The sequence below is a fragment of the Oncorhynchus keta genome, chromosome 25 (assembly GCF_023373465.1).
Source record: "Oncorhynchus keta strain PuntledgeMale-10-30-2019 chromosome 25, Oket_V2, whole genome shotgun sequence".
In the NCBI taxonomy this organism is placed as follows: domain Eukaryota; kingdom Metazoa; phylum Chordata; class Actinopteri; order Salmoniformes; family Salmonidae; genus Oncorhynchus; species Oncorhynchus keta.
Genome location: NC_068445.1, coordinates 13,096,446 through 13,114,350, shown reverse-complemented (window position 1 = coordinate 13,114,350; position 17,905 = coordinate 13,096,446). Strand labels below are relative to the sequence as shown.

Below are 17,905 nucleotides of genomic sequence, written 5' to 3'. Positions count from 1 at the left end.
TCCAAAAGGTTCCTTAAGGAACCCCTCTGAAATGTGTCTTCGAGGAACCCCTGTGTAAAGGTTCAAACCGGATCCTTTTTAATAATATATTGTAGAAGAGGCAGCCGATCAGAAGAGTGGAGGTGTGGCTTCCACCCATTAGAGTAAATGTCCTTCCTGTTCATCATGTTAAGTTTATACACTGCAAATTTCAAATGACCTTGAATGTGTGTGCATATTACATATTCTAATGTAATATTCATACATCTATGCTCACTTCGAGGCAAGCAACACTGAAGCATGCATGAGAGCATCAGCTGTTCCAGACGACTGTGTGATCACACTCTCCGTAGCCGATGTGAGAAAGACCTTTAAACAGCTCAACATTCACAAGGCCGCAGAGCCAGACGGATTACCAGGATGTGTACTTTGAGCATTCACATGAAGACACATTGTCTTCACTGACATTTTCAACCTGTCCCTGACTGAGTCTGTAATACCAACATGTTTCAAGCAGACCACCATAGTCCCTGTGCCCAAGAACACTAAGGTAGCCTGCCTAAATGACTACCGACTCGTAGCACTCTAGTCTGTAGCCATGAAGTGCTTTGAAAGGCTGGTCATGGCTCCCATCAACACCTTTATCCCAAAAACCCTAGACCCACTCCAATTTGCATACTGCCCCAACAGATCCACACATGATGCAATCTCTATTGCACTCCACCCTGCCCTTTCCCACCTGGACAAAAGGAACACCTATGTGAGAATGCTATTCACTGACTACAGCTCAGCGTTCAACACCATAGTTCCCTCTAAGCTCATCACTAAGCTAAAGACCCTGGGACTAAACACCTCCCTGCAACTGGATCCTGGACTTCCTGATGGGCCGCCCCCAGGTGGTAAGGGTAGGTAACAAGGAACCCCTGAACTGAACATACTGTACAGTTCAAGCTACAGTATTACACATATGGTTGAAGATGACTCACAAGTCAATGTGTGTACATGTCAGGGGGTCTGTGTTGCAACCCTCCTGTACTCACGCATGACTGCATGACCAGGCACGACTCCAACACCATCAATAAGTTTGCCGACAACACAATACTGACAACGATGAGACAGCCATTGGAAGGAGGTCAGAGACCTGGCAGTGTGGTGACAGGACAACAACCTCTCCCTCAACGTGATCAAGAAAGGAGATAATTGTGGACTATAGGAAAAGGATGACCGAGCACGCCCCCATTCTCATCGACGGGGCTGTAGCGCTGTAGTGGAACAGGTTGAGAGCTTCAAGTTTCTTGGTGTCCACATCACCAACAAACTTTTATGGTCCAAACACACCAAGACAGTGGTGTAGAGGGCACGGCAAAGCCTATTCCCCCTCAGGAGATTTGGCATGGGTCCTCAGGTCCTCAACAAGTTCTACAGCTACACCATCGAGAGCATCCTGACTGGTAGCATCACTGCCTGTTATGACAACTGCTCGGCCTCTGACCGCAGGGTACTACAGAGGGTAGTGCGTACGGCCCAGTACATCACTGGGGCCAAGCTTCCTGCCGTCCAGGACCTCTATACCAGGCGGTGTCAGAGCAAGGCCCTAAAGGAGTCAAAGACTCCAGCCACCCTAGTCATAGACTGTTCTCTCTGCTACTGTACGGCAAGCAGTACCGGAGAGCCAAGTCTAGGTCCAAAAGGCTTCTTAACAGCTTCTACCCCCCAAGCCATAAGACTCCTGAACAGCTAATCAAATGGCTACCCAGACTATTTATATTGTCCCCCCCCTTTTACACTGCTGCTACTCTCTGTTTATCATCTATGCATAGTCACTTAACACTACCTACATGTACATATTACCTCAATTAAGTCAACTAACCGGTGCCCCCGCACATTGACTCTGTACCGGTACAGCCTGTATATAGCCTTACTACTGTTATTTTACTGCTGCTCTTTAATTATTTGTTATTTTTATCTATTTTTTACTTAACACTTGTTTTTTCTTAAAACTGCATTGTTGGTTAAGGGCTAGTAAGTAAGCATTTCACTGTCAGGTCTACACCTCGATTCGGTGCATGTTACAAATACAATTTGATTTGATATTAACATAATTGCACATAGTAATAAAGTGGTAACTATTCCAATTTTGGGATTTGCATAGGCTCAAGGAACTCATACACCTCTGAAAGCCACATTAAAGCTGCAGAAGTGGTCAACCTTAACATGTGATGACAATACAACAGAACAGACCAACAGGAATGACACTTACTCCCACGGGTGGCCTAAACATATCTAGCTGAAGGGGTTCCTTAAGGATCTCCAAGGTTTCTCGAGTCACAACTGTCATAACTCTCCCGTGACGATCTGAAGGATCGGGTCCGCTCTACAGCGTGCTGTCTCTCGTAGAGGGGGAGAGCGGGAAGTTGGCTGTTTTATGACTGTCGTAAAATACGCTGCCTCTATGCTTTGTAGTGTTCGAGATTGGAATGTAAACTGTGGAACACAGTGGGACCCTTGGACATCAAAAGTTTGAATAATTAAACAGTATTTCTATTTTTGAGAATGTGGGAGTGGTCTGTGGACACTTAAGGGACAGTCATGACGAGTGTGTTTCATTTGGTGATCTCATGAAGGACAGGAAACACTCAATACTGTGTTGGTTGCGTACACTTCTTAATTATGGGGTTACATCTAAATATTGTGAAACGTATGTGATTAAACATGAAGCTATTTGTTTAAAGATGTAATGTGATGTCAACCTTCTAAATGAAAAAATATGGGTTTTCATATCAAGTTTCATACCAAATCAGTGGCCACGCCCACGTGAGTATAGACATTACGCCGGCGTCATGGACCGCCCCTTTTCTCAGAAGTGTATAAAACCCACTCCTGACGAAATGTACATTAGACTAGAAAACATGCAGCTGACGCTACATGTGAAATGGTTAAGAACTACAACTCTATAGGCCATCAGATTAGAAAACATGCAGCTGACGCTACATGTGAAATGGTTAAGAACTACAACTCTATAGGCCATCAGACTAGAAAACATGCAGCTGACGCTACATGTGAAATGGTTAAGAACTACAACTCTATAGGCCATCAGATTAGAAAACATGCAGCTGACGCTACATGTGAAATGGTTAAGAACTACAACTATCAGTTACGGAGACCATACAGCGTGGAGCTTTGGCTACACGGCTGGAAATAGTTAAACTCTGAGACTATCGATCACAAATCCTAGACTAGAATTACTAGTCTGCAGCTAGAAATGACGTAAATCTAGTACGAGAATACCGACAACCGCAGAAGTATCTATTCTATGCAACGACCATCTGTATGCCTGACGTATCATTACAACAGACACTATCCAGAGCCGCTGAGAAAGCTACAACCACGAAAGACATTGTGACTTCTGGGGAAGTTAAACAGAGACTCTCTGATGAACTGACTCTCCAACAGACTTAGCGGCGATTCCAACAGAATCCAACAAATTATTTTTGAATGAGTGGCTGTTATTAGCATTTCAATGAATATAATTATCAATTGTGTGTAGTGAATCCCTTTTGTCTATCCCGCTCTTTATCTGTCCCCACCCCTTTCCATTGTCTACCACTTTTCATACCGGTTTAGTCGACTAGGGACTTATCAATGCATTGTGTTAGTAACCAATGACTATTTGTTTATGTATTTCTGTGATTTGTTTAGTTAGTAAATAAATAATTAAGCCAATTTGTATATATTATGGAGGCTAGGGTTCGTGCAGATTTCCAAGGGTTTGCGACGTTCAGTAATGAGAACCAATGAGGTAATAACAATACATTAATACAAGATTGTACTCTATAAGATATAAAATATCTGAAGAGTCCATTAGGGAAATAGACCCTATAAACAGTTTCTCGTGGTGCCCCAACTTCCTAGTTAATTAAAGTTTACATGATTAGTTTAATCACATAATAATAATTATACATAGAGAATTGATTTGATAAAATAACAGCCTTTCCATTTAATGATAGTCACAGACACGACACCACTAATTCTAAGAGTGTAGATGATGTCATGTTTTAGTGGATTTCATCAGTCAGTCTTCCAGTTTGACATTACCAATGATCACTGTCTGTGAAGCTGTATTGTCAGAATCCCTGATGGCTACAGACAGAGTATGGGAGCAGCAGCACGTGTTTCTGATCCTCATCACAACTGATGACCTGGAGAGATGCATGTGTTGTATACAGATTATTAGAACAGAGACCTGTGACAGGAACAAAGCAGAACAGAGCCATGGCCCTTGGTAATACAGTCAGCTCATTACAGTTTGTTGAGCGGATGTAGACTGCAAGAAGCCCAAACATATATAATATTTGACTAAAACAATCATTTCAAACCTTGCTTACATTTGTATATAGAGCCATAGCTGAACATAACTCTTTACCAATCCATATTTCTCAGGAAAAAAAGTAAATCCATCCCAAATAAAAGAACATCCACCATATGACTGGACAGGAAATAGAAAGCATCAACTGAATGTTAAATGTGTTTCCTGTCAGGTATTTGAATTGTCTGTATGGTCTACTTGTTGAATGTTTGTGAAGTCTTGATTTGTAATGTCTTATTAATTGGTGTTGGACCCCAGGAAGATAAGCTAGCGTTACGGCGTTAGCTAATAGAGATCCTAATAAAAAATACAAATACGATCACATATACAGGTAACTGACAAAATAATGGAACCAGTTGAGTGATTGAGGGATACAAAGTATATTGAAAGCAGGTGTGGTTTCCACACAAGTGTGTTTCCTAAGTTAATTAAGAAATTAACATCCCAGCATCCTTAGAGCATGTATAAAAATGCTGGACAGGTCATTATTTTGGCTTCCATGGCTATGCCCCCATAGGATGACAATTCCCCTATCCACAGGGCACGAATGTCACGTCCTGACCTTAGTTATCTTTGTTTTCTTTATTATTTTGGTTAGGTCAGGGTGTGACGAGGCTGGTATATGTGTGTTTTGGCCTTGTCTAGGGTTTTTTGTATATCTATGGGGTTTTGGTATTGTCTAGGTAAATGTAGGTCTATGGTGGCCTGAATTGGTACCCAATCAGAGACGGGTGTTTATCGGGATACTATTTAGGTTGCCATTTTCCATTTTGGGTTTGTGGGTTATTGTCTATGGTTAGTTGCATGTCAGCACTCGTTATATATAGCTTCACGTTCGTTTTGTTATTTTGTATAGTTTGTTCAGTGTTCTCTTTCATTAAAGAAGAATGTATTCATATCACGCTGCGCCTTGGTCTCCTCGTTATGACAAACGTGACAACGAATGGTCACCGAATGGCTTGATGTGTATGAAAACTATGTAAACCATATGCCCGTCTCAGTCACCAGATCTCAACCCAATTGAACACTAATGGGAGATTCTGGAGCGGTGCCAGAACCAGCGTTTTCTACCATGATCAACAAAACACCAAATGATGGAATTTCTCGTGGAAGAATGGTGTCACATCCCTCCAGAAGAGTTCCAGAATCTATGCCAAGGTGCATTGAAGCTGTTCTGGCGGCTCGTGGTGCCCAAAGTTATGATGGTATTTCCTTTATTTTGCCAGTTACCTGAATCTCTCTATTACACGTGAGAATACTATGGAACAGATTCTCAAAATTAAAATCACTGATTTGCTGGTGTTTTTACAGTCTTTATGTCCAACAATAAAATAAAATAAATTTTGCCCGCGAGCTGCCATTTGAGGAACCCTGCCCTAGATGATTTGCCAAGCTCACACCCCAGCCTACCAGACACCACTGGGTATACTTAGGTGTTTTTGTCTTTATGTCTGTATGTGTAATACAGTAAGTGTTTCTGTGTGTGTCTCTATGTGGCTGTGTTCTGTGGGTGATAAATACAGGGCATCCGGAAAGTATTCAAACCCCTTGACCTTTTCCACATTTTGTTACGTTTCAGCCTTATTCCAAGTAGCCACCATTTTGCCTTGATGACAGCTTTGCACACTCTTGGTATTGTGTGCAAAGCTGAAATCAAAGCAAAGGGTGGAAGAATCTCAAATATAAAATATATTTAGATTTGTTTAACACTTTTTGGTTACTACATGATTCAATATGTGTTATTTAATTTTACCTTTATTTAACCAGGCAAGTCAGTTAAGAACATATTCTTATTTTCAATGACGGCCTGGGAACAGTGGGTTAACTGCCTGTTCAGGGGCAGAACGACAGCTGTCAGCTCGGGGGTTTGAACTCGCAACCTTCCGGTTACTAGTCCAACGCTCTAACCACTAGGCTACACTGCCGCCCCAACATAGTTGTGTTCAATATTATTCTACAATGTAGAAAATAGTAAAAAATATAAACTTTTCACTGGTACTGTAAGTATTCAGACCCTTTACGCAGTACTTTGTTAAAGCACCTTTGGCAGTGATTGAGCCTTGAGTCTTGGGTATGACACTACAAACTTGGCACACGTTCATTTAGAGAGTTTCTCACATTCTTCTCTGGAGATCCTCTCAAGCTCTGTCAGGTTGGATGGGGAGCGTTGCTGCACAGCTATTTTCAGGTCACTCCAGAGATGTTCAATAGGTTTCAAGTCTGGGCTCTGGCTGGGCCACTCAAGGACATTCAGAGACTTGTCCCGAAGCCACTCTTGTGTTGTCTTGCCTGTGTGCTTAGGGTCGTTGTCCTGTTGGAAGGTGAACCTTCGCACCAGTCTGAGGTCCTGAGCACTCTGGAGCAGGTTTTCATCAAGGATCCCTCTGTACTTTGCTCCGTTGATCTTTCCCTCGATCCTGACTAGTCCCCCAGTTCCTGCCGGTGAAAACATTCCCACAGCATGATGCTGCCACCACCATGCTTCACCGTAAGGATGGTGCCAGGTTTCCTCCAGACGTGACGCTTGACATTCAGGCCAAAGAGTTCAATCTTGGTTTCATCAGACCAGAGAATCTTGTTTCTCATGGTCTGACAGTCTTTAGGTGCCTTTTGGCTGAGGAAATTTTTATTTGATCAATTTTAGAGTAAGGCTGTAATGTAACAAACTGTGGAGAAAGTCAAGGGGTCTGAATACTTTCCAAATGCACTGTACGTTAGTGGCGTGTGTGCTCTCATAGATTTAAGTTTAGCTCATAGAGAATGGTGTCCTAGTGTATTAGTGCCAGGTTTGCACTGTCCTTTGACATAAGGGGCAATGGCTCACACACACAGACTCTTCTCCACCCAAACAAAATAGTTGAGTGACAGTTTTTTAATTAGCTGTGAGCGCAGTATGGAGCAGTGTTGTTCTTCTGGCTGCTGATTTAATTCATAAGGAACGGCTATTACACAGGATTATGACCTAATCCCTTCAATGCTGCATTTTATACACTGCGTCTTACATCACTTCCTGTGGCCAGCCCCTCCACAACAAGCTAATTCCTGCTGCATCCAATCAGAGACTTGATTCCAGCAGACAATTGGTTCCTCTCTCAAACCTGTTTTTGTGAGTGCATTGTTGTTGTGAGTGTAATCTTTAAAGCTTTATTTTGAGAATGGCCCTTTGAAGAGCTGTCAACCACATGACAGGATTCTAACCAATTTACAAGCTCTCTAATGCAGCCTGCAACAACAGATTACCTCTTATTTCTGTCACTTACCGGGAGGATGCTTGATTTTAGACTGGAAGACAGTGGACACACTGTGTCCAGAGTGGAGCTAAAGCTTGAGAATATATATTAAAGAATAGAACCTAAAGAACCTTGAAAATGAACGAATGGGTGTTTGTTTTGCAGTGAATATTACCAGACTACGGTCTGTCTGTAGATAAAACTGTTAGCATCCTTATCCCTACTAATGCTACAAAGAATGTCATTGCAAAGCAAAAAATATATCCTAATCTGTCTTTGGTTAGGGCTATCCACACACACAAACCTACTTGGATCCTAATAGCTGTCCTCTCTCTGGTGGCTCTACTACTGGGGAGGTTTCCAGAGTCAGGGTGGTGTGGGTTCACTCGGAGGAGGTGTACTCAGAGCCGTGGAGTAAGCAGGCCATTGCTTAGTAAAAGAGAGACTACCATGGCTGACCCCATTCATTTTATTACACAGGAGGTCTCTCTGGAATCCAACAGCATTGAATCACGCAGGCCTGATCAATAATCTCAATTCGGGGCTCATGAATAACATTAGCCCACTCCCCAAGCCCTACATAAGTCTCTACCCCCAAAAGATCTACCCAGATTTAATTTCAACCAGGGCTGCTTTTAAATCAACTGCAACTTAATTATGTTAAGTACCTAGCAGGATCCATAGCAACAGAACAGTTCAGCGACTCCTCCATGGTCAGAGACTGATGGTGGATGACAGGTAATTCACTTTAATCTGATCAGAGATGGAAATGAGAGGGAGTGAAGGTCTGTATGACACAGTGATGCTGCTACTCTATCTGTGACAGAATACAGCCAGCAGCAGCCCTAGTGATGAGGGCTAAAAACAGCCATTGACAGCTAGCTAGCTCTCTCCCTGCTGGGCTGTGGAAGGAAGCAGCATCTGCCTGACTGCAGCTCACATCTATTCCCAGGACAGACAGCACCACACCACAGGCAGTGTTACCCACACCCACAACACTGTCACCGGTGTCACCTCAGCAGGCAACACCCACCTATCTCCTGGGGCCTTTAAAACGGAGACTGCTCCTCGGACTGCAGTCACCACAAAGCTTTCTCCATTTAACAACCTTAACCAACTTTCAAAGGTTTAGGTGTTCGAGCTTTTGGGTATCGATATATCCCTGCAGCACACACAGAAGCATGACACAGGTGATTGGAAAGCTAGTCTCTTTTAGTAACAGTGTATTGACGCCATGCCTGGTTTCGATGCCTCAGACTGGTATGAGAGGCTAGTGGCAAGATGAGCACCAGTAAAATCATTTCAAAGACTCTGTTGATGTAGAGGATAATACATTCATGACATATTGAGTGTTTTTGTCCTGAATTGAATGTCCATTGGGTGCGTAAAACCCACAAATTCAGATAAACAAAAAGGTGTAGTGGGTTCACACTCAAAAAGATGTTGCATTAAGCTTACTTCATTGTTACATTTTTGAAAATTATTTTCACTGCATCCAGGATAGGGTACATGCCGAAATGCTTTATGCAATATATTTTTGAGTGCGAACCCTTCTACATCTATTTGTTTATCTGAAAAATAGTTTGTCCAGATAGTTATGGGATTTTTGCTGCACCGTGACTCAAGTTGGTAGAAGCGCTGTGTCCTCCCCTCCTGACCTAAGTTTCTTTTAGTTTTCATTTGGATTTAGGCTGTCAGGGCAATGCCTCCCTCATTAGTTAGGATTGAGTGATTTGACTGAAGGCTGTAGTAAATCCACCTTCTTAGGCGAGTCTAATCAACAGTATTACCTGCTGTTGCTCAGCTCCATCAATCCAACCGGGCCATGAATAGAGTTGAATCAATAGCCCGGTTTATACCTGGTGCTAATTATGTGTCCTTTGTCCGGGAACTTGTCCACATTCGGATTGTACCCATATATTTAGACAGGTGTAGACAATTAAAAGACCCATTGTGATCTGATTGTGATCAAATTTTATAATAATAATAATATAATATATGCCATTTAGCAGACGCTTTTATCCAAAGCAGACAAGATCAGGACAATATCAGGATGAGGTAGGATGATAGCCCTGTTTATACCTTGTTCTAATGACAGCTTCTCCCATACTTCCATCACTCTCTACAAAGTGCATGTGGCCCTGAATGACCCTTTACCTCCTCTAGCCTCCCAGTCATCCTGTAATTCTTCCTCTCTTTCTCTGTTCTTAACCCATCAGCCACATACTGTATGCTATTAAAACGGATTGTGTGTTACCTAAGATATCAAATCTGTTTCAACAGCCTGTAGTTACTTATCAATATTGACAGGAGGGTTGCGTAAGGAGTATGCCGCCCCAGCTCAATCATTCTAAATTATTCAGTGTTTAAGAGGGGAACGTTACACTTTAATTTCGATGACTTAGCATATATTGATGTGTGAGAGAGAGAGATGGCGACATGGAGGAAGAGATTGAAGCAGAGTGTATGCATGTGCATGTATGCATACTATATGAGAACATGGTTGTACCCTCTCCAGAAATGAACACAGCAGACTGAGACATCCAGTGTTGAGTCCCAGTGGTCCACAGACAGACACAGACCGACAGACAGACAGGTCCACAGACGGACAGTTATCTACACTCACCCGGTTGAGCTGCTCCAGCAGGCGGTGGTTTTGCTCTGACAGCTCCCTGATGGCCGTGGACTTGTCACGGTCGGCTTCTCTCAGCTGGACCTGATGGCGCTCCAGCTCTCCCTGCAGCTGCTGGACGTCTGTCTCCAGCTCCGCCACACGGTCCCCCCACTCCCCCTCCTTGTTCTCCAGCCGCCGCCGTAGCTCGTGCTTCTCCTGCTCCAGGTGCTGTGGGTGAGGGGAGACAAGGGACAGGTTTAGATATGATTCTGGACTAGAGGGACCAGGTTAGGCCTGAGACTAGTAGTAGTAATAGTAATAGACATTGGATTTTGAAAGGATGGCACAAAGCTTCAGCTTTTTTTCTATCCATCGCTTGATAAGGCTGAGGCAGGGGGTGAGGGGATGAGGGTGGGCTTTTAATGAGAGCACAAGGGGGTCAGAGTATGTGGGGTTGGGATGGGTGGCATGGCTGGTCACAGGGCATGCTGGGTGATCAGTCCTGAACAAAGAGGCCTCATCAGGAGTAAAAAACGGTTGGAAAAACAAAGTTGGTAAAAGGATAAGGAACCATATTAACTGCCCCTAAAAAGTCTGGAAATAGCTTGAGATGAATATTGTGCACTGGGTCATAGCATAGTACTTTGTTGTTAGAGATCAGTTTTGTGAGCAGATGTATCCTACAGTAGATACAATAGGCCATGCCCATGCCTCATTCCCAGGGGATTAGACTTGTTCCAGTCCAGGCCAAGTGCAGTGGTGTGAGAGGGTTAATATAAGAAGGACAAAAGCTCTGCTGTCAGCATGAAAAATGCAAAAGACATCTATGGGTTTTGAGGGCTTTAGTGACACTGCAAGATGTTGTGAACTCCTCCTCTCTAACTGTTGCAGCGCTGTCTGTGTGAGACAGCCAAATCATTTAAATAAAAAGTCTTTGTAAGAATTGAGTGTAAGAATTGAGTGTAAGAATTGAGTGACCTCAGTCTGCTTTAAGAGTACTGTTTTTCTCCGAATCTGATTTCACGAAAGAGGCATTAGACTGTTATGACACTGTGTGGAGGTGTTTGTAGCTGTAAATTGTAGACAGTCTGAAAACACTGTTAAGACAGATGTTTAAAGAGTGAAGTCTGCTCAACAGCATTACCAATAATGTGGGACAGTCTTAATCAGTTCAACATGTTTACATACACTGCTTAACTCCACATGAATGGAATAATGATGGCCAAAACAACTATGAATTGAAAAACGAATCTGGCATGATGGTAGCCCACAGTATTTGTCAGTGTGTGTTTGTACTACTAGCTTCTTACCTCAAGTTTATCGTTAAGATCTTTGTTCATTTTCTCATATTGCTTAGTCAGGTCTTGGTTTCGCTCTAGCAGTGCCTTGCCGAGTTTAGCAGCTAAAACCAAATCCCTCTCCTTTTGACGGAAGAGCAACAAAAAGTCTGTATTCTGTCCCATTACAGGCGTCTCCAATTCGGATAACTCTTCCTCCTCCTCCTCGTCGTCCTGCTCCCCGGTAAGCATGGCTAATTCCTCTTCCAACGCCATCCCGAGGCCTCCAGAGTCGGTATGTAGCAGCGAGTGGCCCTGAAATCCTCCCGTTTCTTGTGGGGTTTTGTTGCCCTGATCTAGCAGGTGCGCCATGCAGTCGCTGTCCAGTTCGGGTTGTGCTGAAATCGCGGCGGTAGATGTGTGCAAATCGAGGCAGAAAGCTGACATCGCCGCCCGGCGGACAAAAATAAAAGAGATTAACCAATTGATTTATTCCGACTGAACCCGCTCTGTCACTGGGTCGGGATGACCGGATCCTCTTTTTGTAGATAATATCTCCATAGATACGGTTCCTTGGTATCAAAATCACGGCAATTGCTAACTTGTCTGACTAAAATGTCCCTCACACTCGGAAGACCTTACACAAGCTCTCCCTTTAATCCTGCAAACAGTGCCGCCTCCTCTGCAGTTGAGTTGAAAACAAGCCTCTTGATGTCTGTTGCTGGCTATCTTGTATGTAAAGATTGTCGGTCCAGCGTGCTTTGTCCCCCGCGTTAACCGCCCTGACGAACTCTCAACACCTGTCGGTCTGTCCACCCCGTTGCGGCGGGGTCCCAGTACCCCATAATAGTTGGCCCCTTTACACCCGAGGCATTTTGCAGAAGCCTGTGCCAGATATCCAAAATACCCACTCGAGCAGAGCACGAGCCCGATGGCGCCACCTTCTTCCCTGCCTGGAATGCGCGCCCCACGTTGCTGACGTCAACAGCAAACTATTACAAATATCCACCCATTGGCTGAGTATGATAACGCCATATTTTGTTATTTTACATACAGCATAGGAATGGGGCACGTTTAAATAGGCCGCCAGGCATGGATTAAGCAGCTGCCTTCAATCATCCATATTCATGTAATGCTCTTTCTCTTATATACGAGATAAATGTATAAAAACAATCGTTGCTTCAAGATTTTTCAGTACAGTAGCTTCGCATCATCATCATCAATACCATCATCGCCATCATCATCATCACCATCATCATCATCATCATCATCATCATCATCATCATCATCATCATCATCATCATCATCATCATCATCATCATCATCATCATCAGTGATGATATTAGTGTGTTAGTCTGTTCTTTGACTATGATTTGAATATGGATTTGACTATATTTTTGTTATAGGTTGATAACATGTATATGAGTTGCTCATGTTAGAATAACACAGTGTTCATTCTAATTAACTTCATTATTATGACACACCCCTCACTGTTGTCATTGGTTGCACTAATTGCACTGTTTATCTGCATAAGCCGGTTCAAGCATTCATGACATTACCCTGAAGAAGGCACAGTGATGCTGAATCGTTGGTGATTTACCCAATAAATTACTGGGAGTTTAAATATAGAGTGTGCGACTCTCTTTATTTTTAAAGCTTATAGTTTATTTGCCGTTAGTCAGCCACCCTACATAAAATAATTTTTCGGGGTGTTTTCTCATGTTTTTTATTCTACTTGGAGCTGTAAACATAAAACTGCATGAGAATGTATTCCTCTCCAGGATTGCTTTGTACACTGAGTGTACAAAACATTAGGAACACCTGCTCTTCCCATGACAAAGACAGACCAGGTGAATCCAGGTGAAAGCTATGATCCCTTATTGATGTCTCTTGTTAAATCCACTTCAATCAGTGTATATGAAGGGGAGGAAACAGGTTAAAGAAGGAATTGTAAGCCTTGAGACAGTTGAGACATGGATGGTGTATGTGTGCCAAGGCAAGACAAAATATTGAAATGCCTTTGAACGGGATATGTTAGTCGGTCCCAGGCACACTGATTTGAGTGTCTCAAGAACTGTAACACTTTTTCATCCTCAGCTATTTCCTGTGGGTATCAAGACTGTGGGAAGCATTGGAGTCAGTATGGGCCAGCATCCCTGTGGAACGCTTTCGACACCTTGTAGAGTCCCTGCCCCGACAAATTTTGAGGGCAAAAGGGGCTGCAACTCAATATTAGAAAGGTGTTCCTAATGTTTTTTACACTCAATGTATATGGTGCAGGTTGACTTTTATTGTTAATAATCTTGTCCTGAAGACAGAGTGGTTTCCTCTAGATGGCCCAGCCGCAAAGTCATAATTGGCCACATTGTAAAAAATGTATGAAAACAAAAATATGCTTTTTGGTCTTAAGGTTAGGCATATGGTTAGTACTGTGATTTATGTTTATAATCAGATGTTATAACTTTGTGGATAGGCCAGCTGATGACCACTCTGCAGAGCTGCCTCCAGGACAAGATTCATCACAATAAATGCAAACCTGTGTTTATGACAGTGTAATGGCGCCCTCTGTGTAGAAGACATGGTATCTCCATCACAGACTCAGCTCACTGGTTAGTATTTTATTTATTTTAATTAAACCTTTATTTAACTAGGTGATTGTGATACAGCCTGGAATCTAACCAGGGTCTGTAGTAATGCCTCTTGCACTGAGATGCAGTGCCTTAGTCCGCTGCGCCATTTGGGAGCCCCGGAGTTCAGGAAGTAGCCAGCCTCCTTTCCCTACCTACAGTATTTATTACTTGCCAATGTCTTAAACATATGAACAGGCACATGCACAAATGCACGCACACACACACCACACACACACACACACAGTAAATTACAGAAAAGTTATACCATTGCAATGAATAACCGTACGAAATAGACAGTAGTAATAGGTACATTAAATATGCTACACTAACAGTCTCTGACTGTCTGGCACTAAGAAACTCTGGTGTGAGAGGAATACACAATGCATGGTGGGAATAGAGCTGTGGCTCCTTGTTACGGTTTTTTGCTGATTTGCTTACACACTGAAGGTGAATATTTAGACCAAAGCATCCAAACCTTAACTTTTGTAACCATGCCTTAAACAAAGTACAAACACAAGTAACCATCCCCAAAAGTACAAACACATTTTCTGCTTTGCAATTCTGCAACACACTTTGCACTTTGTTTGCATTTCTGTAACACACTTGCAAAACACTACACACTGTTTCTTACATTAGACACTTCATTCAAGAATGAAATCTCTTGCAATCATTGGGAAAACACTTTTATTCGAAATGCAAAACATACCTGAAATTGGCAACACCCACACACACATGAAAACATTTATACAGTAATATAACACCAATTAGTCTGAGCCTTAGCACTGCAAATAGACCTCAGGTAAGATCACCTCTTTTGTGATAACTTTGCAAACATGGAGGCAGTGAGAGCGAGAGGAAGAGGAAGAGAGAGAGAGAGGAGTAGGATGAGGTAAAGAACAAAGAAAGGGACCAGGCGGAGACGGAGACATATTTGCGACACCGTTAGGGCCACTTTGGTGGACCATGTCATAAATCATGGCCTGACGATGAGGGAGGCAGAGAGTCCAGCCCAACCTGAGTCGCTACACGGTAGCATCCATAATACGGACTTCTAGACTGGAGAACAGGTATGTCTTCAACTTTCTACACTAGACTGTACCTATGTAACTGTTGCACATCATTCTGCATCACAGTACAATACAGTGTAGTCCTACAATATTAGGTCTATGCTCCTCAGTGAACCAAAAAAATAGGTATAGTGCCCTGAAGTACATGTAATACAGTTGTGATGTTACTGTGTACAGTATGACAGTACAGTATGTAAAAAAATAACCTAACCAATGACATAATATTCTTGCATTTTCTAGAGAACTGCCAGACGACCTCCTGAGGGTGGAAAGCCACGTCTGTTCACCATGAACAGGAACTGGCCATTATCAACCTAGTGTTGGCAAACACCACCATCCGCCTACATCAACTACGAGAGCAAATCATCGCAGATCACACAACATTCCATAATATCAAATCAAATCAAATGTATTTATAGAGCCCTTCTTACATCAGCTGATATCTCAAAGTGCTGTACAGAAACCCAGCCAAAACCCCAAACAGCAAGCAATGCAGGTGTAGAAGCACGGTGGCTAGGAAAAACTCCCTAGAAAGGCCAAAACCAAGGAAGAGACCTAGAGAGGAACCAGGCTATGAGGGGTGGCCGGTCCTCTTCTGGCTGTGCTGGGTGGAGATTAAAACAGAACATGGCCAAGATATTCAAATGTTCATAAATGACCAGCATGGTCAAATAATAATAATCACAATAGCACCTCAGGGGTAAATGTCAGTTTGCTTTTCATAGCCGATCATTAGGAGTATCTCTACCGCTCCTGCTGTCTCTCGAGAGTGAGAAAACAGCAGGTCTGGGACAGGTAGCACGTAATATCAACTGTGTCAGTATGACGACACTGCCGCGTCTTGCGCCAACACCAACTTACGATGAAGCAGCTGTCCAGGGTTCCATTTGAGAGGAGCAGCGCTAGAATCAAAGACCTTCGCTATGACTACGTACAAGGGGTCTGTCGGGGCACCTGCCTTGACTGTAGCTTGCAGTTTTGACTGAATGTGTTTGACCCAAATGTAGACATTGTAGTCCTGTGTTTTGAGTTACACCATATTCACGGTACAGTGTATGCATTTTCTGTTACAGAGAGTCCTGGACTTTGATGTAGCTGCACAGCCTCATGAGTTCATTTTCATTGATGAAGCTGGATTCAATCTAGCTAAAACCAGACCGAAATGTTATTGGACAATGAGCCGTTGTGAATGTCCCTGGGCAACGGCGGGGAAATATCATCTTGTGTGCCGGCATTAGTCTGCAAGGAGTTTTCCATCAACATGCCACCCTAGTTCCCTACAATACTACAGACATAATCATATTTCTGGCTGCACTATATAATGCAGTTGTACAGGACGGACCAGAGCAGACCAGGTTTGTTGTCATCTGGGATGATCCGACCGGGCTGCTCTGGTCAGGGACTGGTTCACCAACCACAATAACTTCACAGTTGTATACTTGCCCCCTTACTCCCCATCTCTCAATCCGATTGGGGAATTGTTTTCAGCTTGGCATTGGAAAGTGTATAACCACCAACCACATGACCGCCTGCCTCTTCTGCAAGCAATGGAAGAGGCATGCGAAGACATTGAGGTGGGGTCAGTCCAGGGTTGGATACAAGGTGATATTTTCCTCATTGCCTGGCCAGGGATGACATTGCTTGTGATGTGGATGAGGGGATGTGTCCAGACCCTAACAGAAGGTGGGATCCATAAACCATCCACCCCATCCCTTACAATCCCTTACAATCCCTTACAATCCCTTACAATGCCTTACAATGCCTTACAATCCCTTACAATCCCTTACAATGCCTTACAATGCCTTACAATCCCTTACAATCCCTTACAATCCCTTACAATCCCTTACAATCCCTTACAATCCCTTACAATCCCTTACAATCCCTTACAATCCCTTACAATGCCTTACAATGCCTTACAATGCCTTACAATGCCTTACAATGCCTTACAATCCCTTACAATCCCTTACAATCCCTTTTACAATGCTCGTTTTTGTTTACCACTGCACTGTCATTTTACTGTAATTATTTTTGTTTTTCTGTGAGTTTAACGGTAACATATTGTATTTATTTCTGTACTGTAATTCTAATTTTCTTAGTTTTTTTGTTGTCAGCCTGCAATGGCAGAACAATAAGCTGTATATAAACACAGCAGTGTTTTGTATAAAGTACATCAGTGTGTTGCTGCTTTGAAAGAGTCATTCAAATGGTGTATCATTTTTGTTGCAAAAAAGCAATTTTGAATAAAAGGATTGTTAGGTTTTGATTGCAGAGTTTAATTTTGACATAGAAGTGAGATGTTTATCTCCAAGTGATGTGTCTTATTTGGCTTGTGTGTAGAGTTTTGACACAATGAGTCAAATTCCACAACAAGTGTGTAAGCAATCGCAAAAAACTGCAATAGCAGTGGTGTAAAGTACTTAACTTGTTTTTTTGGGGATCTGCACTTTGCTTTACTCTTTATATTTGACACCTTTAACTTCACTACATTCCTAAAGAAAAAAAATGTACTTTTTACTCCATACATTTTCCTTGACACCCAAAAGTACTCGTTACATTTTGAATGCTTAGCAGGACTGGACAATTGTCAAATTCACGCACTTATCAAGACATCATCACTACTGCCTCTGATCTGGCGGACTCACAAAACACACATAAATGATGTAATAAATGTGTAAATTATGTTTGAGTGTTCCCCTGGCTATCCCTAAAAAAAACAAAAAAACAAGAACATGGTGCCGTCTG

General features: G+C 42.8%; 1 protein-coding gene across 1 annotated transcript in view; it reads right to left on the bottom strand.

Moving 5' to 3' along the window:
* Window positions 1–12,521, bottom strand: part of LOC118358225 (BICD family-like cargo adapter 1) — a 32,831-nt gene extending 20,310 nt beyond the window's left edge. Inside the window, exons 1-2 of the mRNA XM_035735799.2 lie at window positions 11,500–12,521; window positions 10,202–10,417 (exon numbers count right to left, since the gene is read on the bottom strand). Coding sequence (XP_035591692.1) covers window positions 10,202–10,417; window positions 11,500–11,913 — 630 coding nt within the window. The 5' untranslated portion in view covers window positions 11,914–12,521. The remainder of the gene's footprint in view (window positions 1–10,201; window positions 10,418–11,499) is intronic.
* Between the last annotated feature and the right edge of the window lie 5,384 nt (window positions 12,522–17,905).